General features: G+C 41.4%; 1 protein-coding gene across 1 annotated transcript in view; it reads right to left on the bottom strand.

Annotated features, from left to right (window-relative positions):
• The window catches only part of LOC126428008 (molybdenum cofactor sulfurase 3), a 184122-nt gene that overhangs the window by 48332 nt on the left and 110331 nt on the right, over positions 1 to 25459 (bottom strand). Inside the window, exon 10 of the mRNA XM_050089890.1 lies at positions 8774 to 8989. Coding sequence (XP_049945847.1) covers positions 8774 to 8989 — 216 coding nt within the window. The remainder of the gene's footprint in view (positions 1 to 8773; positions 8990 to 25459) is intronic.

The following is a 25459-nucleotide window of genomic DNA, read 5'->3' as shown; positions in this document are numbered from 1 at the left end:
ATACAGATTGCAGAAGTGACATGGATATAAAATGTAGATTGACTATAGCAAGACAAGTTTTTCTGAAAAAGAAAAATACATTACTATTGAATAAAAATTTGTGTGTCTGGAAGTATTAGTCTGTGCTCTAGTCTTATATGGAAATGAAACATGGATACTAAACAGTACAGATGAGAACAATAGAGGCATTTGAGATGTGGTATCACAAAAGAATGCTCACGATTAAAGGGGAATGTCAGCTACATAATGAACGGCGGAGAGGAAAGTTATGGCGCAACTTAAGAGAAGAGATTGGTGATAGACCACATCCAGAGGCACCAGAGAATCCTCAGTTTGGTAATGAAGTGGGGATGGGGTTAAAAATTGTGCAGACAATGTAAGTAGATTCAAACGCATACAGGTTGGACTAGTTACGCAGAGATGAGGAGACTACAAAAGAACAGACAGACTACCATGGAGAGCTGCTTCAACAAAAATTAACTGCAAACTAAGCATTTATCTAACACTGCACAGAACTTTATCAACTACGAGGGTCACTCCAAAAGAAATGCACACTTTTTTTATCCATCTTTTATTCTACATAACTGAAAGTTTTACAGTGTGTAGATACATCCTTTAGGAACAATATTTTCATTTCTCCACATAATTTCCATCCCTCTCAACTGCCTTACGCCATCTTGGAACCAGAACCTGTATATCCCCACGATAAAATTCTGGACCAACCTGTTGCAGTCACTGACTGGCAGCGTGCACAAGGGAGTCATCATCTTCAAACCTTGTTCCACGAAGAGAGTCTTTCAGTTTCCCAAAGAGATGATAGTCACATGGAGCCAGGTCAGGATTGTAAGGTGGGTGTTTCAGAGTTGTCCATCCGAGTTTTGTGATCGCTTCCATGGTTTTTTGACTGACATGTGGCCATGCATTGTTGTGCAACAGCAAAACATCCTGCTTTTGCCGACGTGGTTGAACACAACTCAGTCGAGCTTGAAGTTTCTTCAGTGCTGTCACATATGCATCAGAATTTATGGTGGTTCCGCTTGGCATGATGTCCACAAGCAAGAGTCCTTCAGAATCGAAAAACACCGTAGCCAGAACTTTTCCAGCAGAAGCTGTGGTTTTGAATTCTTTTTTCTTGTGTGAATTTGCATGATGCCACTTCACTGACTGCCTCTTCATTTCTGGTGAAAAATGATGGAGCCATGTTTCATCACCTATCACAATTCTTCCAAGAAATTCATCTCCACTATTCTCGTACTGTTCCAAAAGTTCACTGCACACTGTTTTTCTTGTTTCTTTGTGAGCCACTGTCAACATCCTGGGAACCCACCTGGCACAAACCTTTTTTAACACCAACACTTTCATTATTCTGCAAACACTTCGTTCCCCTATCCCATTGTAGCGTGACAATTCATTCACTGTGATGCGTCTGTTGACAGTCACCAATTCGTTAACTCTCTGCACATTGTCTGGAGTGTGTGCAGTACAAGGCCTGCCGCTGCAAGGACAGTCCTCAATATTGCCGTGCCCGCTTTCATCACGTAACCTGCTTGCCCACCGACTAACTGCACTGCGTTCGACAGCAGCATCTCCATACACCTTTTGCAACCTCTTGTGGATGTTTCCCACTGTCTCGTTTTCACAGCAAAGGAATTCTATGACAGCATGTTGCTTCTGGCGAACGTCAAGTGTAGCAGCGATCTTGAAGACGCGCTGTGATGGCGCCACTCACAGGAACACGTTGAACTAAGTTTGAAAACAAGTGGGAAGGATGTTTCTACACACTGTAAAACTTTCACACATCCAGAATGAAAACTGTATTTTTACAAACATTGTGTGCATTCCTTTTGTAGGGACCATCGTACCACATACTGGTCATGATAAATATATTTTTAATTACCTTTAATTTATATACGAAGAGCTTAGTTGTGAACTACGGTAAGGGACAGTTGATGTGAAACACAGTTACTGCATGTAAAACATGGTACATGATGACCTTTACACATATTAATTGATAGTTCCACTATGAACTGAGAAACTGCAGCCCTATCTCTAATTTTAAATGCTATTCAGGGATTATTTGTACAAATTCGAGGATGATGTGGATAACTATGACTTAGATAAGGTGCCGAACATGTTCCTGAATGCAAATGCACTTCAAAAGTTGTTGCTTACCACGTAAATATGAATAATTCCCCCCCCCCCTCCCCCCCCCCCCATGAACCATGGACCTTGCCGTTGGTGGGGAGGCTTGCGTGCCTCAACAATACAGATAGCCGTACCGTAGGTGCAACCACAATGGAGGGGTATCTGTTGAGAGGCCAGACCAATGCGTGGTTCCTGAAGAGGGGCAGCAGCGTTTTTAGTAGTTGCAGGGGCAACAGTCTGGATGAATGACTGATCTGGCCTTGTAACGCTAACCAAGACGGCCTTGATGTTGTAGTATTGCGAACGGCTGAAAGCAAGGGGAAACTAGAGCTATAATTTTTCCCGAGGGCGTGCAGCTTTACTGGAGAGATGCATCAAACCAGTCTCAGGACTTGAGACAACAACAACAACAACAACAACAACAACATGAATAATTTTTAAGTAAGTAACAGTGTTAAGTTGTGCCCAATATGATTATTTATGTGAATTTACATAACAATGTGATGATAAAAATGTTAAGGGCCGTCCTTTACATTGTTTGTCTGCTGCAGTAAGGTGACAATAAAATTAATTTTACATTGTGCTGAATTATAGATTCATTTTTGAGATTCTGATACTGTTTTGTTGGAACAAAAATCGTAGTACTATAAACTGAAACAATTTGGACCTTTTAAATTTGTATTTTTGAGAGACTTCACGGTGATGTTTCATTAACTTTCCCAGCAAGCAAATAGTGGCAAGTCAATGATAATGCATGTTAAGAGCAATCAGTTTGAAATTAAACAATCTTAAATAGCATCTGACATATTTTTAAGAATAAAATGTTCGATAGAATTCACGATTTTAAATATATATCATTGCTCCACAAATACATGAAAACAATGACTTGTCTGCACAAAAAATCACAATGGGTGTACTTGAATTATCTTATTTACGACATTTTATTGAAATTTTTCTCGCAATTTCTCAAAAAAACCAACCTATCCCTTATAATTCAGTGGAATATATAAAGACCTCTGCTATAAAAAAATGATAAGATGAGTGACTATAGTCCAATTACAATTACTTGACAGTTGATGTCTGTCACTTGCCACTGCAGTGTTCCCACATCAGCTGCCGGCTGCAGGTGATACACAAACACGGTGAGTCACTTACATGTGCTGTTAATGTCTAACAGTGAGCAATGTTGGAAGCAGCCACCAAAAGGGATGTTGGAACAGCGAGACGCTCTATCGACAGCTAATTTTAGGTGACCAACAACTGAACTGTGGAATACAACGCGCTTTGTAACCCTGAATTTGAACTCCTGTTGTAAGTTAATGACGACATTGTGATGTGCACTGTATCTGAGAAAACAACGGTTAACAATCTTCGACAGAAATAACATTGTGGTCATTGTATTCACCGTGATTCAGGCTAACACATACAAGTAAACTCAAGACATAAAAAATTAAGTTTCAGTGATAAAGCCAAACTGTAATTTCTGTGTGTCATTGGTCACCTGAACCTATCCTCACACTGACTACATGGGCTACCTCATTACCAACCAATGAGCAGTTCTGGTTGGCACTTGGTTGCAGAGTATATGTGACACAGAGACATTCCAGGCAAATAAAATAAAAAGGTCAATATGATGATGAAAATGACATGGCAATGAATTAGAAATGAAAAAAAACTACATTTAAAACAATTAATTGACGAAAAATAATACATTCTTTTAATCAGATTTAGAAATAAAAAAATTCAATATATTTGATGAGATTCGAACCTACAGCCTTCTACAAGTCATGTCTGGTTTATACACTAACCATTGCACTATTATGCAACACTGTGTTAAGTAATTATACTTATGACTGTGGTGAACAAGTCACAATGATGATTTGCAGCCTTCGCAAATTAGGCTTCGCACAATGTTCTGCAAGGATTATGCAATGTGATTATGATAACTTTGTGTGTGGCACCAAATCACATTTTGTGCAGAAGTATCCAGTATTATTTGGTTAGTACTGTGTATGAAACGTGTATGTCATTGGTTTCATCACATGTACGTGTTTTTACTGTGGCTATAATGTGTGATGAAATATGAGATAGCAGTGACACACCCATGATTTTGTATCCAAAGACAGTCGGTCAAGGAACTGGAAGTGAACTGACCAATTTTTGTTGCAGTCTGGCAAAGGGAAACAATTTTGTCATCACACTGAGTGCTATGATTGGAGGAAAACAGCTCCAGTACAGTAAGGTTCTCCTCTACTTTAAATATTTGAGGATTTCCAATTTTCTATTAAAGATTTATAAACCAGAATACACCTCCTTTTACTAAGATTTGAAGCTCCTCTTTTCATTCTTCCATGTTTGCGATTTAAAAACTGGGTTGTTTTGGAAATCAGCCTTATGCAAACACAATTGTGTTTTAGAAATCACACAATTGTGTTTGCATAAGGCTGATTTCCAAAACAACCCAGTTTTCAGAATACACCTTTCTGAATGCTAGATAAGGATGCATAGTGTACTCATAAATTATTTTTATTTCCAGTACTGTGACTAGAAATTGCACAGTTCCTGTTATTTTTAACCTCTACTTTAAAATGTTAGGTTACCAACTTTATACAATACTAACTTAGCATCTGCTGCTTCGCACACATAGACTGTGTAGCCTCCACAGATTCTCTCTCTCTCTCTCTCTCTCTCTCTCTCTCTCTCTCTCTCTCTCTCTCTCTCTTCATTAAATTTTTGTATTGTTCACAAATTCAACACCTTCTGAACTTTTTATGCCAATTGAGGCCACAGAAGCGTGGTCTTTTCCGAATGTACTTGTGACCAAAAAGTAATTGTGGTAGCTGAAGTTAAAGGTTTTTATTAGTCATGCCTTTTGCATTCCTGTGGTGATATTCCATAGCAACTTTCATCTCCTACCACATATTTCTTTGTATCTAACTGAGAACTGAAATACCAATTTTCATACATTTAGCTTTAAAAAATTTTTAACATAACGAAAAATTTTCTTAACTCCCTACTTCACCACCTTAGGGGTTGAATTGCCAAAAACAATGAAACACATTTTTTCTTATTTCTAATCAAGAAGTCAAATACCAGTTTTTATAGACATAGCTTTAAAAATGTTTTAGTAGTTCTTTAATAATAATTTCTTTTTCAAAAAGTTTTCACCAATTATTTTACTCCCTTAGTGGTTGAATTTGCAAAAATGCTGAAACACAATTTTTTTATGTCTAACACGAAACAAAATACCAATTGCCTTAATAGCAACATATTTTCAAAAGGCCTTTTGTCCTGTATTTCACCTCATTAGAAGTGGAATTTCAAAACATTCTGTCATAAACAATGCCTACCATATAAGATCCACACCCTTTTCAAATTTCAAGTTTCTGTCCTTAGTGGTTTGGGTAGCGTGGTGATGAGTCAGTGAATCAGTGTGGCCCTATTTCACACCCTTATGGGTTTAATTCCCAAAACCAGTAATACACGTAATTTTTTATTTCTAGCCAAGAAATCCAACTGAAATTTTCATAAATTTAGCTTTAAAAATGCTTTCATAATGAAATATTTCATAAAACTTTCAACCCCTACTTCACCCCCTTAAGGGTGGAATTTTGAAAAACCCTGACACACACATTTTTTAATTTCTAACTGAGAATTCAAATACAAATTTCCATAGATGTAGCCTTAAAAATATTTTAGTAGTCCTTTAATAATGACTTATTTTCAAAATAATCGCTCACTATTTTACCCCAACAGGGGTTAAATTTCCAGAGATGCTGAAACACGTATTTTTTTGCATCTTACCGAGAAACCAAATACCAATTTTCACAGGCCTGTGTTCAAAATTGTCTTAATAGCTACATATTTGCCCCTATTTCACCTCCAATGTGTGTAATTTCGAAAAATCCCTTCTTAAACAATGTCTACTCCTATAAAATCAATGCCATCGGCAAATTTCAAGTTTCTATCCTCAGTGGTTTGATATTGAGTGAGTGAGTGAGTCAGTTGGGACATTTTCTTTATTTATGTATTCTTACTGCACACTTCAGTGAAATGAACTCATTTTCTTGAACATTAGTTGCATGCTTGAGAAGATTACGCTGTACGGCAGCAGTGAGCGAAAGTATACTAGCAATCCCACCTGCATGGCAATACAATGAGAGAAATTTTAAATGCAAAGCATGCAGACTCAGCTATTTGGCTAACTCATCCCCACGTTGGTGTCACCTCAGTTTACTATCAGTATGCTTAGGATCTTGATGCAAGGTGCCTCATCTAATGTGCTGCCACTGATCTCTACTTCTCCCACTACCATCTGTTTGTCCACCTCAACACCTGAGTGGGCAGTGTGTCCGAATGCCTTATGGTGGACCTGGATTTAATTCTGAATGCTGCCAGGGATTTTTCCTCACTGACTGTGATTTCATCCTAAGAGCGAGGTTCCAAAGTGAGGTCGAGACCTCGCATTGCAACCATGTGATGTGAGAAGACGGTCACTGCGAGCCACGTCGACAAACTAGTGACGCCGGTGCAGCTGTATCGCTATGCCACTGTGACTGCTCTGCTTATGGCCGAACACAGTACCACTCGACACCAGTCCAGGAGTGTCTAATAAGACGAAAGCATCATCTTCTAATAGGCCAGATGTGTGATCAATCTGTTAGGCAGAACTCTACGTCAATGTTCTTGTGAAGTGTAAAATGCATGAGAGACTTGGGTTTTGTCTGTATCAAATGATACATTAATTTTCATAGACTGTTGTAGATACTTGTGACTTTACTGTGCATAAAGTTAGGTAATTCTTATTTATGTAATAATAAAGTGAACTAATCTTTTTTATGTGTTGTAGCATCTACTCACTCCTCTACTGGAGGAAAGTAAAGAACCCGCTACGGTAATGACAGGGGTATTTTCATCTGTTACAACACTGGGCGTCTGGAACAGAGCACACTGGCCCTAGTGATGCCAACTGAGGAGCTACTCAAATGAATTCTAGTGGTATGTTGACCATGTGCCTCTCGTACCACAGCACATTGAAGTCAATGACAGAGGATAACACACTGGCCGTTCAGCACTGAACGGTCCGTCGAGATTGGAGCACAGAGTTTGTATTTTTATTTTGTTGGAACTGCACAATTCTCTCTCTTTAGGGTTACGGGTTAAACTGTTTGCTGTGAACTGATTGTAATCATGTATCATTAATCACTGCCAGGCACCACACTTGCTAGGTGGTAGCCTTCAAATCGGCTGCGGTCCGTTAGTATACGTCGGACCCGCGTGTCGCCACTGTCAGTGATTGCAGACCGAGTGCCGCCACACGGCAGGTCTAGGCTAGAGAGACCCCCTAGCTCTCGCCCCAGTTGTACAGCTGACTTTGCTAGCGATGGTTCACTGTCTACATACGCTCTCATTTGCAGAGACGACAGTTTTGCATAGCCTTCAGCTACGGGTCATTTGCTACGATCTAGCAAGGCGCCATATTCAGTTACTATAAGTACTATCATCAAGAACGTATTCTGAACAGATAATATTGTGAATCATGTACCGTCAAGAGCGACGTTCATCATTAAGGGATTAAAGTTAAGTATCAACCTAATTACGTCCGCTTTCTGCATTCTCATTCCTTGTCATGTTCCAGACCTCACATCAGTATAGTTCTTCCCTCCTCACGCCAGCCTGCGTGAGCTAAATCGCGTGCATCTCGGCCTCCACTCGTAACACGGTGTTGGCTCTTCTGCCAACACAAAAGATATGTTTAAGTTCTTGATCAGTATACTTGTATCATCCACAAACATGACAGTGTTGGAAAGGAACTTCTTTGAAGATTAAAACTGTGTGCCAGGCCGAGACTGAAACTCACGATGTTTGCCTTCCACAGGCTAGGGCTCTACCAAATGAGCTACCCGGGCACTACTCACAATCTGTCCTCACAGCTTCACTTCCACCAGTTCCCCGTCTCCAACCTTTCAAACTTCACTGAAGCTCTTCTGCGAAACTTGCGGGTTGAAAGAAAGGATATTGTGGAGACATGTTGCACACACTGCTGCAGAGTGAAAATTTAATTCTAGAAACATCGCCCAGCCTGTGGTTAAGCCATGTCTTTGCAGTATCCTATCTTCCAGCAATGCTAGATGGCAAGTTATGCATGAGAACTTCTGAGAAATTTGGAAGGTACAAGCTAAAGTGCTGGTGGATTAAAGCTGTGAGGGCAGGTCCTGAGTCTCAGATAGTTCAGTCAGTAGAGTACTTGCCCACGAAAGGCAAAGGTCCCGAGTTCGAGTCTCTGTCTGGCACACAATTCTAATCTGCGAGGAAGTTTCATATAAGTGCACACTCCACTGCAGAGCGAAAATTTCATTCAATTTTAGAAGAGCCTTCCAATATACTTGATAAATAATTTACGACATCAAGAACAAGAGTAGACCACGTACTGAACTGTGTGATACTCCATCTGTGACATTTCCATTACAGTGACTGTGTTTTCTGTTGTTGAAATATGACTGCACAGCATTTTAATGTTCCTATTAGAATTTTAAGATCTACAAAATCATAACTTACCAGATGCCTCTCGATGGTCCCTACCTACTTCTGTCATCACACCCCACCCCCGGCCACCAGCGCTACGTACCTGCGGGGCCCTTCCCGTGGCGCCTGTCGTCGGCGCTCTGCCTGACCAGCCGCAGGCCGGGCCGGCCCAGAGCCTCCTGCAGCCAGCCGGCCGCCCCGTCGCCGCAGTCCTCGGCCCGCACGCGGTCGCCGCACACTTTGCTCTGGCACACCGACACTCGGCGTGGCGTGCAACTCGCACCAGTGGCTCCGATGCTGACGTCGAGACGCTCCATTCCTGGAACACGATAAAACGATTCTGACAGACAGAAAAGAAGTCTACAGGATTTTCATTAATTATGCAGAAGCCATAAATATCAGCACAGGTGAACAAAATGAGTTCCAAAAATATGTGCAAACAGAGGCCGAGGGTGCCTTGTTATCAACTATTAAGATACCTGAATATACTAAATGTTTTGTCCCCATATATATGTGAACTAATTCTCTTTACATAAAACTATTGTGATCTTTTTTTATTAAATAATTTCCAGCATATGCACAGTACTAAGATCCAGGCTGCCATGCGCTGTTGCCATTTTTCGGGGTGCACTCAGCCTCGTGATGCCAATTGAGGAGCTACTCGACCGAATAGTAGCGGCTTCGGTCGAGAATACCGTCGTAACGACTGGGAGAGCGGTGTGCTGACCCCACGCCCCTTCTATCCGCATCCTCAACTGAGAATGACACGGCGGTCGGATGGTCCCGGTAGGCCACTCGTGGACTAAAGACGGAGTTACTATGTACAATACTAAGAGAAAAGAGAAACGCGTGCTTCCTACTCGTCACCTACAGCTTCTTGCCCAAACTTCCCAATACGTGGGAATGAAGATTTGTAACAAACTAAGAGGGGAAAATATAAATAAAATTGAGAGTATTTTCTGAAGATAAAATAGTACTGCACCCTATTATTCAGTAAAGGGGTTATTAAATGATATTTGAGCAGGAAACAGCAAAAGGAAATACAATATGTAGCTCTACAAAAAATTCTTTTTTTACAATGATTCCGTTTTCATGTAGTTTGCAATATTAAACAACGTAATTTAGTTAGATTACACAACACCAGAACACTCTAAAACTATACTGTAGATGAATATCCCATAAGCCAATAAGTTACTAATTTAACTCATATGTTGTGAGACAATAAATTTCTGATGCTGCTGCATTCAGCGTGCAACACATGATCAATAGTTGCCATTGATACAATGTGGCACTTATCACATTCACTGATTACATAAAAGTGTTCACTAGAACTATAAGACAAAGGCTCTGGGACATAATTTCTGACAAGAATTTTTTTCTTCATAAATCAGTCATTCACAGATTCTATTTCACAATGACAGAGAGCCTTTTGGGGAGAGGGAATTAGTCAAGTTATACATAGCTGACTACATCTGTAAAGTACAGTAACAACAAAGTGTGACTAGTGTTAATATGCTCACATTAATAATTATTTTTTGAATTAATTTACAACAACATACGTAACAGGACAACATATGGTGGAGGGTAGCTTGTACCACTGCTAGTCATTCACTTTACTCCCATTGCAAATGGAATGAGGGAAAACAACTGTCTATGTTCTTCTGTACAAGCCCTGATTTCTCTTATCTCCTCAGACCTTATGCAGTGTGTATCAGTGCAGTAGGATCGTTCTGCAGTCTATTGCAAATCTCAGTTCTCCCAACTTTCTCAATGTTATTTCATTAAACTAAGGTCTTCTTCCATCCAGGGACTTATTTCTCAGTTCACAAACATTTTCATAATACTCACATTTTGGAAACAACAGATGTTATAATATACAGTAGACTAAAATGTGTAATATTTCATATGGATATCAGCTACAACAGATGTTTTAGTATACAGTAGACTAAAATGTGTAATATTTCTTATGGGTATCAGTCACTATTCCATCTGACAGTATATCTAGAATATATTACTCACATATTGATCAAACCCACTGGTAACAAATCTAGCAGGACGCCTCTCAATTGCTTCAATCTCTTCCATTAATTTGAACTAGAAAATCGTAGAAGCTGTCATAAGTACGTACATATGCAAGCTATTTTAATAAGCAATGATATTTAAGAGATTAATAGATCCATAATACGATGTCCAATAACATTAAAGTGACCCCTGCCAAAAGAATGAATAACCACCTTTTGCAGAGCAAACCACAGTGACATGTGCAGGAAGAGGGTCAGTGAGGCTCTGGAAGTTACTGACGGGGGTGTGGAACCATTCCTACTCCAGTGCCGTGGTCAGCTGCATTAGGTTTCTCAGTTGAGGATCCACGACACGAGCAGCCTCATCGAAGTGGTCCCGAAGATTCTCTATTGGGGTTAAATCTGGGGAGCTCGGTGGTCTGGGGAGTACGGTAAACTCGTCCTGGTGCTGTTCGAACCACATCCTGCTGGTAGATGCCATTGTGCAACGAAAAACAAACTCTATGTGAGAGGCAACATGGTTTCCAAGAATAGATGCATACTCGTGTTTATCCATTATGTCTTCCCAAATGACAAGGTCACCCAGGGAATGCAACAAAAACATTCCCCAGACCGTAGTGCCCCTCCTGCTGCCTGGACCTTTCCCATGAATGGTGCAGGGTGTTTGCTTTAAAGATGTTTCATGCCATACATGCCAATGGCCACCCCTGCATCTACATCTACATCCATACTCCGCAAGTGGAGGGTATCTTGAGTACCTCTATTGGTTCTCCCTTATATTCCAGTCTCATATTGTTCATGGAAAAAAGGATTGTCGGTATGCCTCTGTGTGTGCTCTAATCTCTCTGATTTTATCCTCATGGTCTCTTTGCAAGATATACGTAGGAGGGAGCAATACACTGCTTGACTCCTCGGTGAAGGTATGTTCTCAAAACTTCAACAAAAGCCCGTACCGAGCTACTGAGCGTCTCTCCTACAGAGTCTTCCACTGGAGTTTATATATCATCTCCGTAACGCTTTCACGATTACTAAATGATCCTGTAATGAAGCGCACTGCTCTCCTTATCTATCTCTTCTATCAACCCTACCTGGTACGGATCCTACACTGCTCAGCAGTATTCAAGCAGTGGGTGAACAAGCGTACTGTAACCTACTTCCTTTGTTTTCAGATTGCATTGCCTTAGGATTCTTCCAATGCATCTCAGCCTGTCATCTGCTTTAATGACGATCAACTTTATATGATGATTCCATTTTAAATCACTCCTAATGCGTACTCCCAGATAATTTATGTAATTAACTGCTTCCAGTTGCTGACCTGCTATACTGTAGCTAAATGATAAGGGATCTTTCTTTCTATGTATTCGCAGCACATTACTCTTGTATACATTGAGATTCAATTGTTATTCCCTGCACCATGCATCAATTCACTGCAGATCCTCCTGATTTCAGCACAATTTTCCATTGTTACAACCTCTCGATATACCCTGGCATCATCCTCAAAAAGCCTCAGTGAACTTCCGATGTCATCCACAAGGTCATTTATGTATATTGCGAACAGAAACGGTCCTACAACACTCCCCTGTGGCACACCTGAAATCACTCTTACTTCAGAAGACTTCTCTCCATTGAGAATGACATGCTGCATTCTGTTATCTACCTGTCAAATGGTGCATAACGTGATTCATCTGAAAAGGCCCCCTCTCACCATTCAGTGGACACCAGGCTGTGGTACTGGCACGCAAACGTCAGCCTTTGTCACCTATTAGGAGCAGTCAGGCGCCCACTGTCGAGGCACGTAAAAAGCGACATTCACTGAACAGTCGTGGAGGGGACACTGTCGTTAGCCCATTGCTTGTCTTGGCAGTCAGTTGCTCAACAGCTGCACGTCTATTCGCCCATACGCGTATCGGCAGCTGTCATTCACCCCTGTCATCTGAGGCCTGGGGTACACCACAGTTGCCTTGGAGCCAGTTTTGGGTAGTGCCATTTTGTCACGCATAGTATGCTTGAACCATGGCAGCACACTAACAGTTTACAAAATTAGCCACTTTGGAAATGCTTCCACACTTGGTCTGATAGCCAATGATCCTGTCCTTTCGGACGTCAGATAAATTCCTCCATTTCTGTGTTATGACAATGACTGCACTCTTTTCCACGTTCCTGCCTGACATGCTTTATATACCCTCCACTCTAGTGCTTTTTTCCACCCATGAGTGGTTATTGTCTGCCGACATCGAATATAGGCGGTAGGCATATTAATGTGATAGGACCATGTAATAATCCAACGGGTTATACAAGTCTACAATCAGTCACCAGTATTGTTTCATTTATGTGTTGGTAGCAAAATTAAATGACAGTACAGCATTATTGACTGGGACACCCAGTCTGGAGTTGTTCAGCCACCTAGTGCAAGTCTTTCCACTGATGCTACTTCAGTAATTTGTGTTTCATTGTGATGAAGATGAGATAGAATGATTAGGACAACATAAAGAGTCATTCCCTGAGGAAAAAAATCTTTGAACCAGCCAGTAATGGAACCCAGGGCCCCAGGGTCTGGAGGCAGTAATGCTAACCAGTACACCACAAGCTGCGGGTACTGGTGGTTATCACTTGAGAACGGAAAGCAGAAATACCTTCTGGGATTCATCTAAGTCAGAAGGCAGTGAATATTTATAGGGGGTGAGTGAGAAGTCGCTACCTAGTTTTAAATGTCCATAAATTTTGTGATTATTGATATATTTATTACTGATATATTTTGTTACAGGGTCCTTGAGAATATGTTGACTGTCTATAGATCTTCTTATGGTGAATGCCAAAGTGACAGGAAAGTTAACTTTACAAGAGAGCATTCAGATTGCTTTACGGTTTACAGTATGGTGACCTGTAGCCCTCGTTCAGTGATGGTGGTGGGATGTTTGTGGCCATTGTGCCACACTTGATGCCGAAACCATTAGTAATTGTCGGATGACATCTGGGTCAGTTGTGGTTGAACCATGAGGATGATGACCTTCGTTCACTGAAAGAACATCATGGAGTAAATTACAACCCATTTCTAAAGTGTCGTTCAATAAAGGTGCAGTCTTCTCATGTGATGAAGCACTGAATATTAATGTTTTAATTCAGCAGAAGTGGACATTAAAAATATTGAGTATAGTTGGTAACAGTACAGTTTGTCGAAGCCGTTAATACATTTACTCCTTACTGTTTTTAGTTAATGAGGGTAAAAATTCTTTTTAAAATGGACTACAATGCACGTAATCACAATACAAGACAAAGAAATAATTTTCATTCAGACTTTCCTCCTTGTCCATGGTTCCGAGTAGAGTCATGTAGAGTCAGCCTGCCATTCAACATTAAGGGGGGGGGGGGGGGGGGGGTAGACCTTTTTGAAAATTTCACAAAATCATCTTTTGGGCTTAAAATGTTCTCTGGAATGTCTACTTTATTGTGGTGTTCATCCCAAGTTTGCCATAAACTCTGCCGTCAAGTTACAAGGCAAGTGTGTGTCCAAAAATCATTCCCAGCAGCAACAAAATAGTCAACACGTAATTTCAGTGATGGCCTAATAAGCGTTATAGGAATTATGTACATGCTTGGAACTGAGATCAGAGCAGCACGGTACAACTTCTCCACAAATGTGGACGAAAAGCATTTTGAGCAAACAGAGACCCATATGTCAGAAGCTGCCAAAGAGGGCTGCAGACCAACAGTGGTCAAAAGGAAGATGGAGGAGAACCTCTGTGATCTGAAATGGTTACTGCATAGTCCAGGTATTGCTGACTAGAAGTATGTTTAACTTAACTACAAAAAAATTTAACCCAAAACTTTAAACGCATTTTTATCGAAACTGTCTTTTTCAAATTTGTGGGAAACATAAGTTGAGAATGGTACATATTATTTCGATCAGAATTTGATACCAGCATTCTAAATTGACTTCACTATCAGTGTAAATCACCATTTTGTGATATCTTCAAAAGTCTATTTTTGGTGCACATTTTTGCCCTAATTCTTTGGGCAAAGAAAATGTTGCCCCCCACCCCTTTTTTTAAATACGTCACCATTTTGCTAGAACTTAATATTCAATATATGCTGACAGAAAATGGAATAAAACTATAACATCAGATTTAGCATTATTTTTTATTGTACTTGAAAAAGAAAATCACAAAAATGACCTATTTTTCATGCCTTCTAAGAGAGCTACCCCCTTAAGTGATAAGTATAGAATCCTTGCCAAATTAAAAGAAAATTGAAAACATACTTGATTAGTTAATCTTTTTTAAAATTAACAAAAAATGTAATTGAGATACTGACAATAAAAGGAACAGACAGATTGCTACTTACCATAAAGATGAGACATTAAGTTGTAAACAGGCAGAACTGAAAGATACTTACGCTATAGCTTTTGGCCACAGCCTTGATCAGGAAATTAAAAACACACACATTCATTCACACAAAAAAGCACACATCATGCACAACTGACCACTACTTGTGGCAGCTCAGTCCAGATGCAAATCTCAAGTGGAGCAGAAGCAGCAATCTAGAGAGGGCAGAAAAGGGGAAGGTTCAAAAATGGCTCCAAGCACTGTGGAACTTAACATCTGAGGTCATCTGTCCCCTAGAACTTAGAACTACTTAAGCCTAACTAACCTAAGGATATCACTCACATCCACGCTCAAGGCAGGATTCGAACCTGCGACCGTAGCGGTCGTGCGGTTCCAGACCGAAGTGCCTAGAAACGCTGGATGGCAAAAGAGGAAGGGATAGCAGTGTACGGATGTGGGGAGAGAGGAACACTATCTGGTAGAGCAGCATGAGGAGGTTGTGGGGCAGGGAGGTGGGAAAAAAGGAGAGGAGCAGGGAAAGAGGGGTGAGCGTTGGAAGAGAGGGTGGGAGATGCGAATGGGGAGAACACAATAGGACAGAGGGGGCAGAAACTGTTGGATGGAGGGTAAGAGAACAGTACGTTATGTTATTGTAGGTCGAGGCCAGAATAATTTTGAGAGTGGAGAATGTGTTGTAATAACACCTACCTGCAGAGTCCAGAAAATCTGGTGGTGCAAGAGAGGATCCGATGGCTCTGTTAGTGAAACAGTCATTGAACTCAAGCTTCACTACCCAAGCCATCTGGATCCTCCCCTCTGATGTGTATGGATGGGATTTATCCTTACAATACATCCTCCACTTTGAAATTCTCCCAGTCTCAGTCTACGGTAACCTACTGTCACCACACCCTCCACCCAACAGTTTACACTCCCCGTGTCTTATTATCTCCTCTCTATTCTTGTCCCCGTCACCCTCTGCTAACACACCTGCCTTCCCCACGCCTCTCCTTTTCCACTTCCCCACCCTACAGCCTCCTCACACTGTGCCTGTTGGCATTCTAATCTCTGCACATTCCACCAGACAGTGTTCCTCCCCCCCCCCCCCCCCCTCTTGTCTACTGTTATCCCTTCCCCTTACCCACCCCCTGCAGGTTGTTGCTTCTGTTCCACATAACTGCTGCAATACAGTCTGAGATGCCAGAGATGGAGGTCATGCGTGCATGAGGTGTGCCTGCTTGTATGAGTGAGTGAGTGAGTGAGAGAGAGAGAGATGGAGTGTGTGTGTGTGTGTGTGTGTTCATTTTCTGACAAAGGCTGTGGCCAAAACTAATGTGTTTCTTTTAGTTGTGCCTGTCTGCAACGTAACGTGTCATCCTTATGGTAAGAAGCAGTCTATTTTTTCCTTACATTGTTGACATTCCAATATGGAGTTTCCATTGTGTAGTTGAAAGACAGAGAAGTTCTGTTAGTTTCATGACAAGTATCTGTGTTCACTGTACAGCTGCTTATAATATTAATGTACTGTAAACATAACTCAATATTTACAGATGTTGCTACCTATTTTCTTTGAAAAATACCAATGTTGTCAGATAGGTATCAAGCTGTCAATAAAAGATGAACAGCGGCTGTTTAGTGCAACTGAAGAGGTAGCAGGATTTTTTTCCAAAGCAGCAGCTTCCTTCCAAATTTACTAGAACAACTTTAAGCAGTGTAGTAACCTGCCCGGATAGCTACATACGTTAGCATACCACTTCTGCTATTTGGGGGTGCACACCAGCCCCAGATTGAATCCAGTCAGCAGATTAACAACAAATGCCAGTGTCCCAGCCAGCCTATATGTGAATTTTAGGTTGTTTCTCATATCTGACTCGGTGAATACTGGGTTGCTACCCACGGCCAACCTCAGATACACGACTTGGTAACATTTCAAAAATGTTCTCATACTTTGACGGGAATTATGCCATAGATGAAAGGGGTGAATAAGAGCTGCAGAAATATGTATAGGCAAATAGACACGCAGGTGTGGAGCGCACAACCACCCAGACAAACTGAGATGCTACCGACAGTGTATCCTCGATGACCGTTCAGTGAATGTTGCTCTGTTCGGGCCTCCGCTGCATGTACCCGGTTCGTTCACCTGTGCTGACAGCTGCTCATCAGTAGTCTTGCGCATAATAGTTCACGAATGGGAACGTTCAGTTTAGTTCGCGGTTCTGTCGCAAACTGGGTCGCTCTTTTAGTTCGTTAACTCCCATTTCGCTTTGCTACCGCTACTGCACACACTCTTTTATTCGTTATGCTAGTCTTTTAAATAATGACCAGTGTTGCCAATGCCTGTATTATTACAGTTTTATGTCGAGTAATTAGACTTCTAAAGGGCAGATAAACCATTTATCTACGCAAATGGGTAAAATGGGGTAGTCAACTACTTTACTTTACATACAGTGCACTCATAGTATTTTAATTTTAAAATATATTTATTTATTTATTTGTTCATTGTAGGAATATTACTTACAGAATATGCTAAATGCATTTTTTTTGTGAATAAAAATACACTTTCATAAATAATCGACTTTTTTAAAGTTTTGGAAATAACCAACAAAAAATATTTCTGCTTCCGGTACAGGTTATGTACTATATGGCACAAACAATAATACCTTTATCATTAATAGAAGAAACACTAACACTTATAATTTGTTACCAAACAATTAGCCATAGAAAAAATAACTATGACCCCTGAGTGAGATCGTATTCTAAAGCATACTTTTTGTGCTTTGCATTTTCATTCTTTAAATAATCAGTCTTCCAATTTTCAAGTGAAATATTACAAAAATTTACATATTATTAAGTAAAAACATTAATTTGGAAACTGTTCATTGATAACAGTGTTCTTCGTTCATTAAGGATTTGTTCCATCACCGAAAAAAACGCGTTCGCAGGGCACTGACGTCGCTACTATGCAAAATCTCTTTAACACAAATGCATATATATGAGGCCATAACTGACGATGCTCATGCCACCACTCAAGCGGATCTTTTTCCGATCTAAATACTCTTCATTGAGGCATTTATCGAGTTCGCGAATACCAGCAGCAAGTCGATTATCTGGACTAAGTGATTTTTCTTATTTCTTGGTCATACTTGTCCCATATAGAGTCTTTTTTATTTTCATTACTGCCGCTACTAGAACAAGACGCCGAAGGGTTGCTAGCAGTAGGATCAGCCACTAAAATATCTTGAGTCTCCTTCTGAAATAACTGCACTCTGCCAACTTTATTTTTGAGGCATTGTATTGCAACTTCACAAATCCTCTCTGTCTAAATCGGGGGTCCACAATAGTACATTCAGCATATAGAATGTTATTCTCTGAATCTTTAAAATGGTCTTCCATGCCTTTCTTGAGCACTGATCGCACAGCGACAATTTTTTTATTGTTAGAAGCATGTTTCTGCAGAAAACTGTTGAGCAGGTTACAAAACACAATAACTTTTGACAAAGTCACATTTCTATTGGCACTTATTTCTACCGTAATTTCATAGAATGGACTAAGTAAGGGCAAAACTCCTTCTATTATTTGCCAGTCACTTTCTTTTATTGTTAGGTCAGAGCGCAGAAGTGCTAACGTAGCAATCACTGCATCCTTTACCTTCATTATTCGCTGAAGCATGTCAACAGTAGAATTCCAGCGGGTCTGGACGCCCTGTTTGAGCTTGAGGACAGGCAGATTCATTTGCTGTTGTGTAGCAATCAGTTTTTTTTGGCCTTGTCTACTATGATTGAAAAACTCGACAATATTTTTAACTTGCGCCAAAATGTCAGATATTTCTTTAGTAGCTTCTTATACAACAAGATTTAGAGAAAGGGCGAAACATGAGACTGATCACCATTCACCAAGTCTGACAGCAGATAAGATATTTGCAGAATTATCGCTAACAATAGCAGCAACTTTGTGGGAAATATACCAGTCTATCATAACGTCTTTCATGAAATTGCACAAGTTTTGGCTGGTATGCCGCTCTTTATAATTAATACAACCAAGTAATGCCGACTGAAGTTTAGTCTCTTCATCTATAATGTGGGCTACAATCACTATATAGCTTTCATTATTCTTCAACGTCCAACCATCAGCACTGAGAGATAACACAGATACAGCTTGCACCTTCTTTTGCACTTCATCTATTATGTCATTGCGAACCCTTGATATTAAATTTTCCGATAACGTTTTTCTTGATGGAAGTTTGTAGTTTGCGCAATGAGAAACTAGTTCTATCAGTTTTCGGAAATCTTTTTCTCCCACAATTCGTAGAGTGTGATGCCCTTTAACTACCATGTTTACAACTTGTCTATTATTTCTTCAACCTTTCCGACTGACGGTGGTCTTCGAATATATTGGTTCATTGATTGTTGGGAGGCTGATGCTGAAATAACATTCTGCAATAAGGATGTAGTTTTATTTGCCGGGTTAAATTTCCGTTTGAGCCTCCTGCAATACTTATTAACGTTGAACAGTGGTTACATTTTGCTTTTCTTTTATCTGTGTCTTCAGTGAAATGTGTCCACAAGGAACTAGGTTTCCTTTTTGATGACATCGTAATAAACAGCCTAAAACAAAACATAGTAACCCTATAATCAACTAATACGCAGTACCGAACTCCACATCATCGCATTGTAGAAGTCCATTGTTATGTGATGATAGTCATTTTACATTACACATTTTAGGTACTGTACTTACCTAACGCTGTATATGATTTTACTTCTTGACACTATGGTTGTATGTCAGAAACTGCAGTGCAGAATACCGTAAAACAGAAAATTCACACCACTGAACTATGTAACTGCAGCTGGCAGATGCTCAGCACAATCAATATGGCGCTCATTGGTGGGAGGTGGGAGGAGGGTGGAGGGTGTGGGGAAGCACATGGTTTTTTTTTTTTTTTTTTTTTTTTGAGCCTACTGCGGGCTCTCGCTCCGTCTCGGTATTGTCCGTCGGTCTTCGGAAAAAAGCGAACGAACTAAGTAGCGAGGTTATCCTTGAACTAGTTTGCGTAGTTCAGCTGTGGGAGTGCTCTTCCAAACTAGTTCATTCGCGAACTACACAAGACTACTCATCAGTGACAAAGGCTGGAATTTTCACGCTGATACTGCTACTAGATGTACACTGAGTGGAGACAGGTGGCCGTTTCAGATCAGTCACATTTTACGTTCCACCGGACAGACGGCCGTCGGTGTGTTCGGCCCTGCGACAATCGTCGGAAGAGTCAAGGCTGGAGTGGGGAGCATTATGCTCTAGGGAATGTTTTTGTCGCATTCCCTGTCATTCTGAAAGGCACAGTGGATCAACAAAAATACATATCTATCACAGGAGACCGTGCTGACCCATAAACAAAATTCACGTTTCCTCTGCACAAAGACATCTACCAGCAGGACAATGCAATGTGTCACACAGCTCACAGTGTACATGCGTGGTTTGAGGAGCCCCAAAATGATTTTACTGTACTCCCCTGGCCACCAAACTCCAAATTTTAAACGCGACTGACAATCTGTGGGACCACCGATTGAGGTTTTCGTACCACGGATCTTCACCTGAGAAACGTGGTGCAGCTGGCCACAGCACTGGAGTTAGCGTAGCTGTGGAGCTACAAAATCTGACAGACATCATGCACCTCAAAGTAAAAATAAATAAACTGCAGCAAACATGTTAGGACGACATTGTTGTTGTTGTTGTTGTTGTTGCGGTCTTCAGTCCTGAGACTGGTTTGATGCAGCTCTCCGTGCTACTCTATCCTGTGAAAGCTTCTTCATCTCCCAGTACTTACTGCAAACTACATCCTTCTAAATCTGCTTAGTGTATTCATCCCTTGGTCTCCCTCTATGATTTTTACCTCCACGCTGCCCTCCAATGCTAAATTGGTGATCCCTTGATGCCTCAGAATATGCCCTACCAACTGATCCCTTCTTTTAGTCAAGTTGTGCCACAAATTTCTCTTCTCTCCAAATCTATTCAATACCTCCTCATTAGTCATGTGATCTACCCAAATACACTCCTGGAAATTGAAATAAGAACACCGTGAATTCACTGTCCCAGGAAGGGGAAACTTTATTGACACATTCCTGGGGTCAGATACATCACATGATCACACTGACAGAACCACAGGCACATAGACACAGGCAACAGAGCATGCACAATGTCGGCACTAGTACAGTGTATATCCACCTTCCGCAGCAATGCAGGCTGCTATTCTCCCATGGAGACGATCGTAGAGATGCTGGATGTAGTCCTGTGGAACGGCTTGCCATGCCATTTCCACCTGGCGCCTCAGTTGGACCAGTGTTCGTGCTGGACGTGCAGACCGCGTGAGACGACGCTTCATCCAGTCCCCAACATGCTCAATGGGGGACAGATCCGGAGATCTTGCTGGCCAGGGTAGTTGACGTACACCTTCTAGAGCACGTTGGGTGGCACGGGATACATGCGGACGTGCATTGTCCTGTTGGAACAGCAAGTTCCCTTGCCGGTCTAGGAATGGTAGAACGATGGGTTCGATGATGGTTTGGATGTACCGTGCACTATTCAGTGTCCCCTCGACGATCACCAATGGTGTACGGCCAGTGTAGGAGATCGCTCCCGACACGATGATGCCGGGTGTTGGCCCTGTGTGCCTCGGTCGTATGCAGTCCTGATTGTAGCGCTCACCTGCACGGCGCCAAACACGCATACGACCATCATTGGCACCAAGGCAGAAGCGACTCTCATCGCTGAAGACGACACGTCTCCATTCGTCCCTCCATTCACGCCTGTCGCGACACCACTGGAGGCGGGCTGCACGATGTTGGGGCGTGAGCGGAAGACGGCCTAACGGTGTGCGGGACCGTAGCCCAGCTTCATGGAGACGGTTGCGAATGGTCCTCGCCGATACCCCAGGAGCAACAGTGTCCCTAATTTGCTGGGAAGTGGCGGTGCGGTCCCCTACGGCACTGCGTAGGATCCTACGGTCTTGGCGTGCATCCGTGTGTCGCTGCGGTCCGGTCCCAGGTCGACGGGCACGTGCACCTTCCGCCGACCACTGGCGACAACATCGATGTACCGTGGAGACCTCACGCCCCACGTGTTGAGCAATTCGGCGGTACGTCCACCCGGCCTCCCGCATGCCCACTATACGCCCTCGCTCAAAGTCCGTCAACTGCACATACGGTTCACGTCCACGCTGTCGCGGCATCTACCAGTGTTAAAGACTGCGATGGAGCTCTGTATGCCACGGCAAACAGGCTGACACTGACGGCGGTGGTGCACAAATGCTGCACAGCTAGCGCCATTCGACGGCCAACACTGCGGTTCCTGGTGTGTCCGCTGTGCCGTGCGTGTGATCATTGCTTGTACAGCCCTCTCGCAGTGTCCGGAGCAAGTATGGTGGGTCTGACACACCGGTGTCAATGTGTTCTTTTTTCCATTTCCAGGAGTGTAATCTTCAGCATTCTTCTATAGCACCACATTTCGAAAGCTTTTATCATCCATGTTTCACTTCCATACATGGCTACACTCCATACAAATACTTTCAGAAACGACTTCCTGACACTTACATCTATACTCAATGTTAACAAATTTCTCTTCTTCAGAAACGCTTTCCTTGCCATTGCCAGCCTACATTTTATATCCTCTCTGCTTCAACCATCATCAGTTATTTTGCTCCCCAAATAGCAAAACTCCTTTACTACTTTAAGTGTCTCATTTCCTAATCTAATTCCCTCAGCATCGCCCGACTTAATTCGACTACATTCCATTATCCTCGTTTTGCTTTTGTTGATGTTCATCTTATACCCTCCTTTCAAGACACTGTCCATTCCGTTCAACTGCTCTTCCAAGTCTGTCCATTCCGTTCAACTGTTCTTCCAAGTCCTTTGCTGTCTCTGACAGAATTACAATGTCATCGGTGAACCTCAAAGTTTTTATTTCTTCTCCACGGATTTTAATGCCTACTCCAAATTTTTCTTTTGTTTCCTTTACTGCTTACTCAATATACAGATTGAATAACATCGGGGAGAGACTACAACTCTGTCACACTCCTTTCCCAACCACTGCTTCCCTTTCGTGCCCCTCGACTCTTATAACTGCCATCTGGTTTCTGTACAAATTGTAAATAGCCTTTCGCTCCCTGTATTTTAACCCTGCCACCTTTAGAATTTGAAAGAGAGTATTCCAGTCAACATTGTCAAAAGCTTTCTCTAAATCTACAAATGCTAGAGACGTAGGTTTGCCTTTCCTTAATCTTTCTTCTAAGATAAGTCATAAGGTCAGTATTGCCTCACATGTTCCAATTATTCACGATATTATTCACGAAAAAATGCTAATTTGTATTTTCCATGGTTGCTCCAAAATGTTCCAGGCAAATGCAAGAAATCTTTTTGACAGATTTCTCCTTTCCCTTCCCTCACCTGTAGCTAAAAAGAATATGCACACAGAAATGTTGTGCATGAAGCATTCTATGCAAAGAGGTAAAAATTTTTGTACTACTACCGCCTTTGTCACACACTGCACACTCAAGCTGTTCCCTTCCACGACAACTAACAATGCTGGGGTATGTGGCTTGAAATACACTGTTTCCATTTACCATCTCTCAAAATACGTATGAACATGGACTGATTCTGGTATCAGTTACTAACCTGATATTTATTGTGGTCACTTTATGTCACCTGTTGTGAAAAATTGAACAATACAATGGCAAAATAACCATCACACGCTTACTCTCACGAAAGTCGATGCCGCAAAGCAGTCAGGAACAGCACAGTAACGCTACTGGCTACAGCATCGCACAGGATACTCCCTGTTCCTGCTGTGCATCTCAACATCACTTGCCTTCTCAAAAGTATCCTACTCTAAAACTTGTAAAATGTAGGAAATTTTTATACATACACAAGTTATTACTGTTATCAGTTAATTTCACTACATAATTTCATTGTTCTACATTTTATTAATGTTTCTTTTACTTTCAGTGCATTACAAGGAACCATTTGGGAATCATGAACGAAAATATAGAATTTTGTCTGGGTGTCTTAGTTCTCAGTTTCAACTAAATCTATATTAACTGTTTCCAAGAATTGAGGCATCAATCCAATCGATATTACTACACAGAAAAGTACAATGCTCACAATGAGATTTAGTGGAACTGTGACTAACTGAGGAATGTACGAGGGCTGTTCAATAAAGAATGATGGTCCTTCTCAAAGTAGTCTCCCATGAATGTGATGCACTTGGAAACCATTTTTTGAGAGGTCCTTCAAAATTGCCTCCACAGTCTTTATCACTGCTTCCGATGATTGATAATGCCTCCCACGAAGGTGTTTCTTCATGTTAGGGAATAGAAAAAAGTCACGTGGGGCTAAACCTGGACTTTGATTTTTGCAAGATATTCAGCAACAACATAGGCAAAATGCGGCTGTGCATTATCGTGCTTCACTGCAAAATGGTCTTTCGCGTCTGATATGGACTTGCAATGTTTTCAGGACATCCCTGTAGTATTGTCCAGTTACTGATCTGTGTGCAGGTACAACATGCTGATAAACTATTCCATGAATATCAGAGAATGAAATAACTATAACTTTCCCAGAAGAAGCAACCAATTTTGCTTTTTTCGGGGTTGGTGATGGAGGAGATTTCCAGACTGAGCTTTGCTGTTTGCTCTCAGGATCAAGTAGCCAAGTTTCATCAGCAGTGATTACATTTGAATGAAACTCTGGATCTTCCTCAGACATCAACTTTAACTGCATGCAGACCTGCACGTGAATGTCCTTTTGTTTGGGAATTGAGTCTTGGAACCCATCGTGCACAAACACATACCGTGTGTAATTTTTCTGTCACTAACATGTGGGTGGAACCCAATGAAATGTTCGGTACTTGAGAAAGTGACATTAAGGTAATTCGTCAATCCTGTCTCACAATGACAACATCAGTGTTGATGTTTTCTTCCATAAGAGCAGTAATTGGAGCACTGGGTTCATCTTCTCTGAAATTAATTGTCTTCCCTCTTCAAACATTTTAAACCACCTCCGAGCTGTGCTATAGGGAAGAACAGACTCTCCATAGGCCTTCTCTAACATTGTATAGGACTCAGTTGAAGATTTGTTGAGAAAAAGCAGAATTTCAAAGCTGCATATTGTTTCTCACGTGTTACCTCCATTGCAGTGGTAGGCGATACTGAACATGTCTGACCTTCACAGGTGGGAACCAGGGGTCCCAACAATGAGACTACTACAGCATATTTGTTGCACATTAAGTTAACAGACTATCATAAGATTAAATTTTTGCGCAAGAAATTATGACCACAAAACAATTATGATCATTCTTTACTGAACAGCCCTAAATTAAAAACAGCAGAGAGGAACGAGGAATCATTCTAGTGTCAGTACAGATCCCAAATGGCGAAATCTGTGACTCTGACATAGGGCATATAGT

The sequence above is a fragment of the Schistocerca serialis genome, chromosome 12 (genome assembly GCF_023864345.2).
Source record: "Schistocerca serialis cubense isolate TAMUIC-IGC-003099 chromosome 12, iqSchSeri2.2, whole genome shotgun sequence".
Classification (NCBI taxonomy): Eukaryota; Metazoa; Arthropoda; class Insecta; order Orthoptera; family Acrididae; genus Schistocerca; species Schistocerca serialis.
Note: the sequence above shows the minus strand (reverse complement) of the source record. Positions and strands in the feature narration are given on the sequence as shown.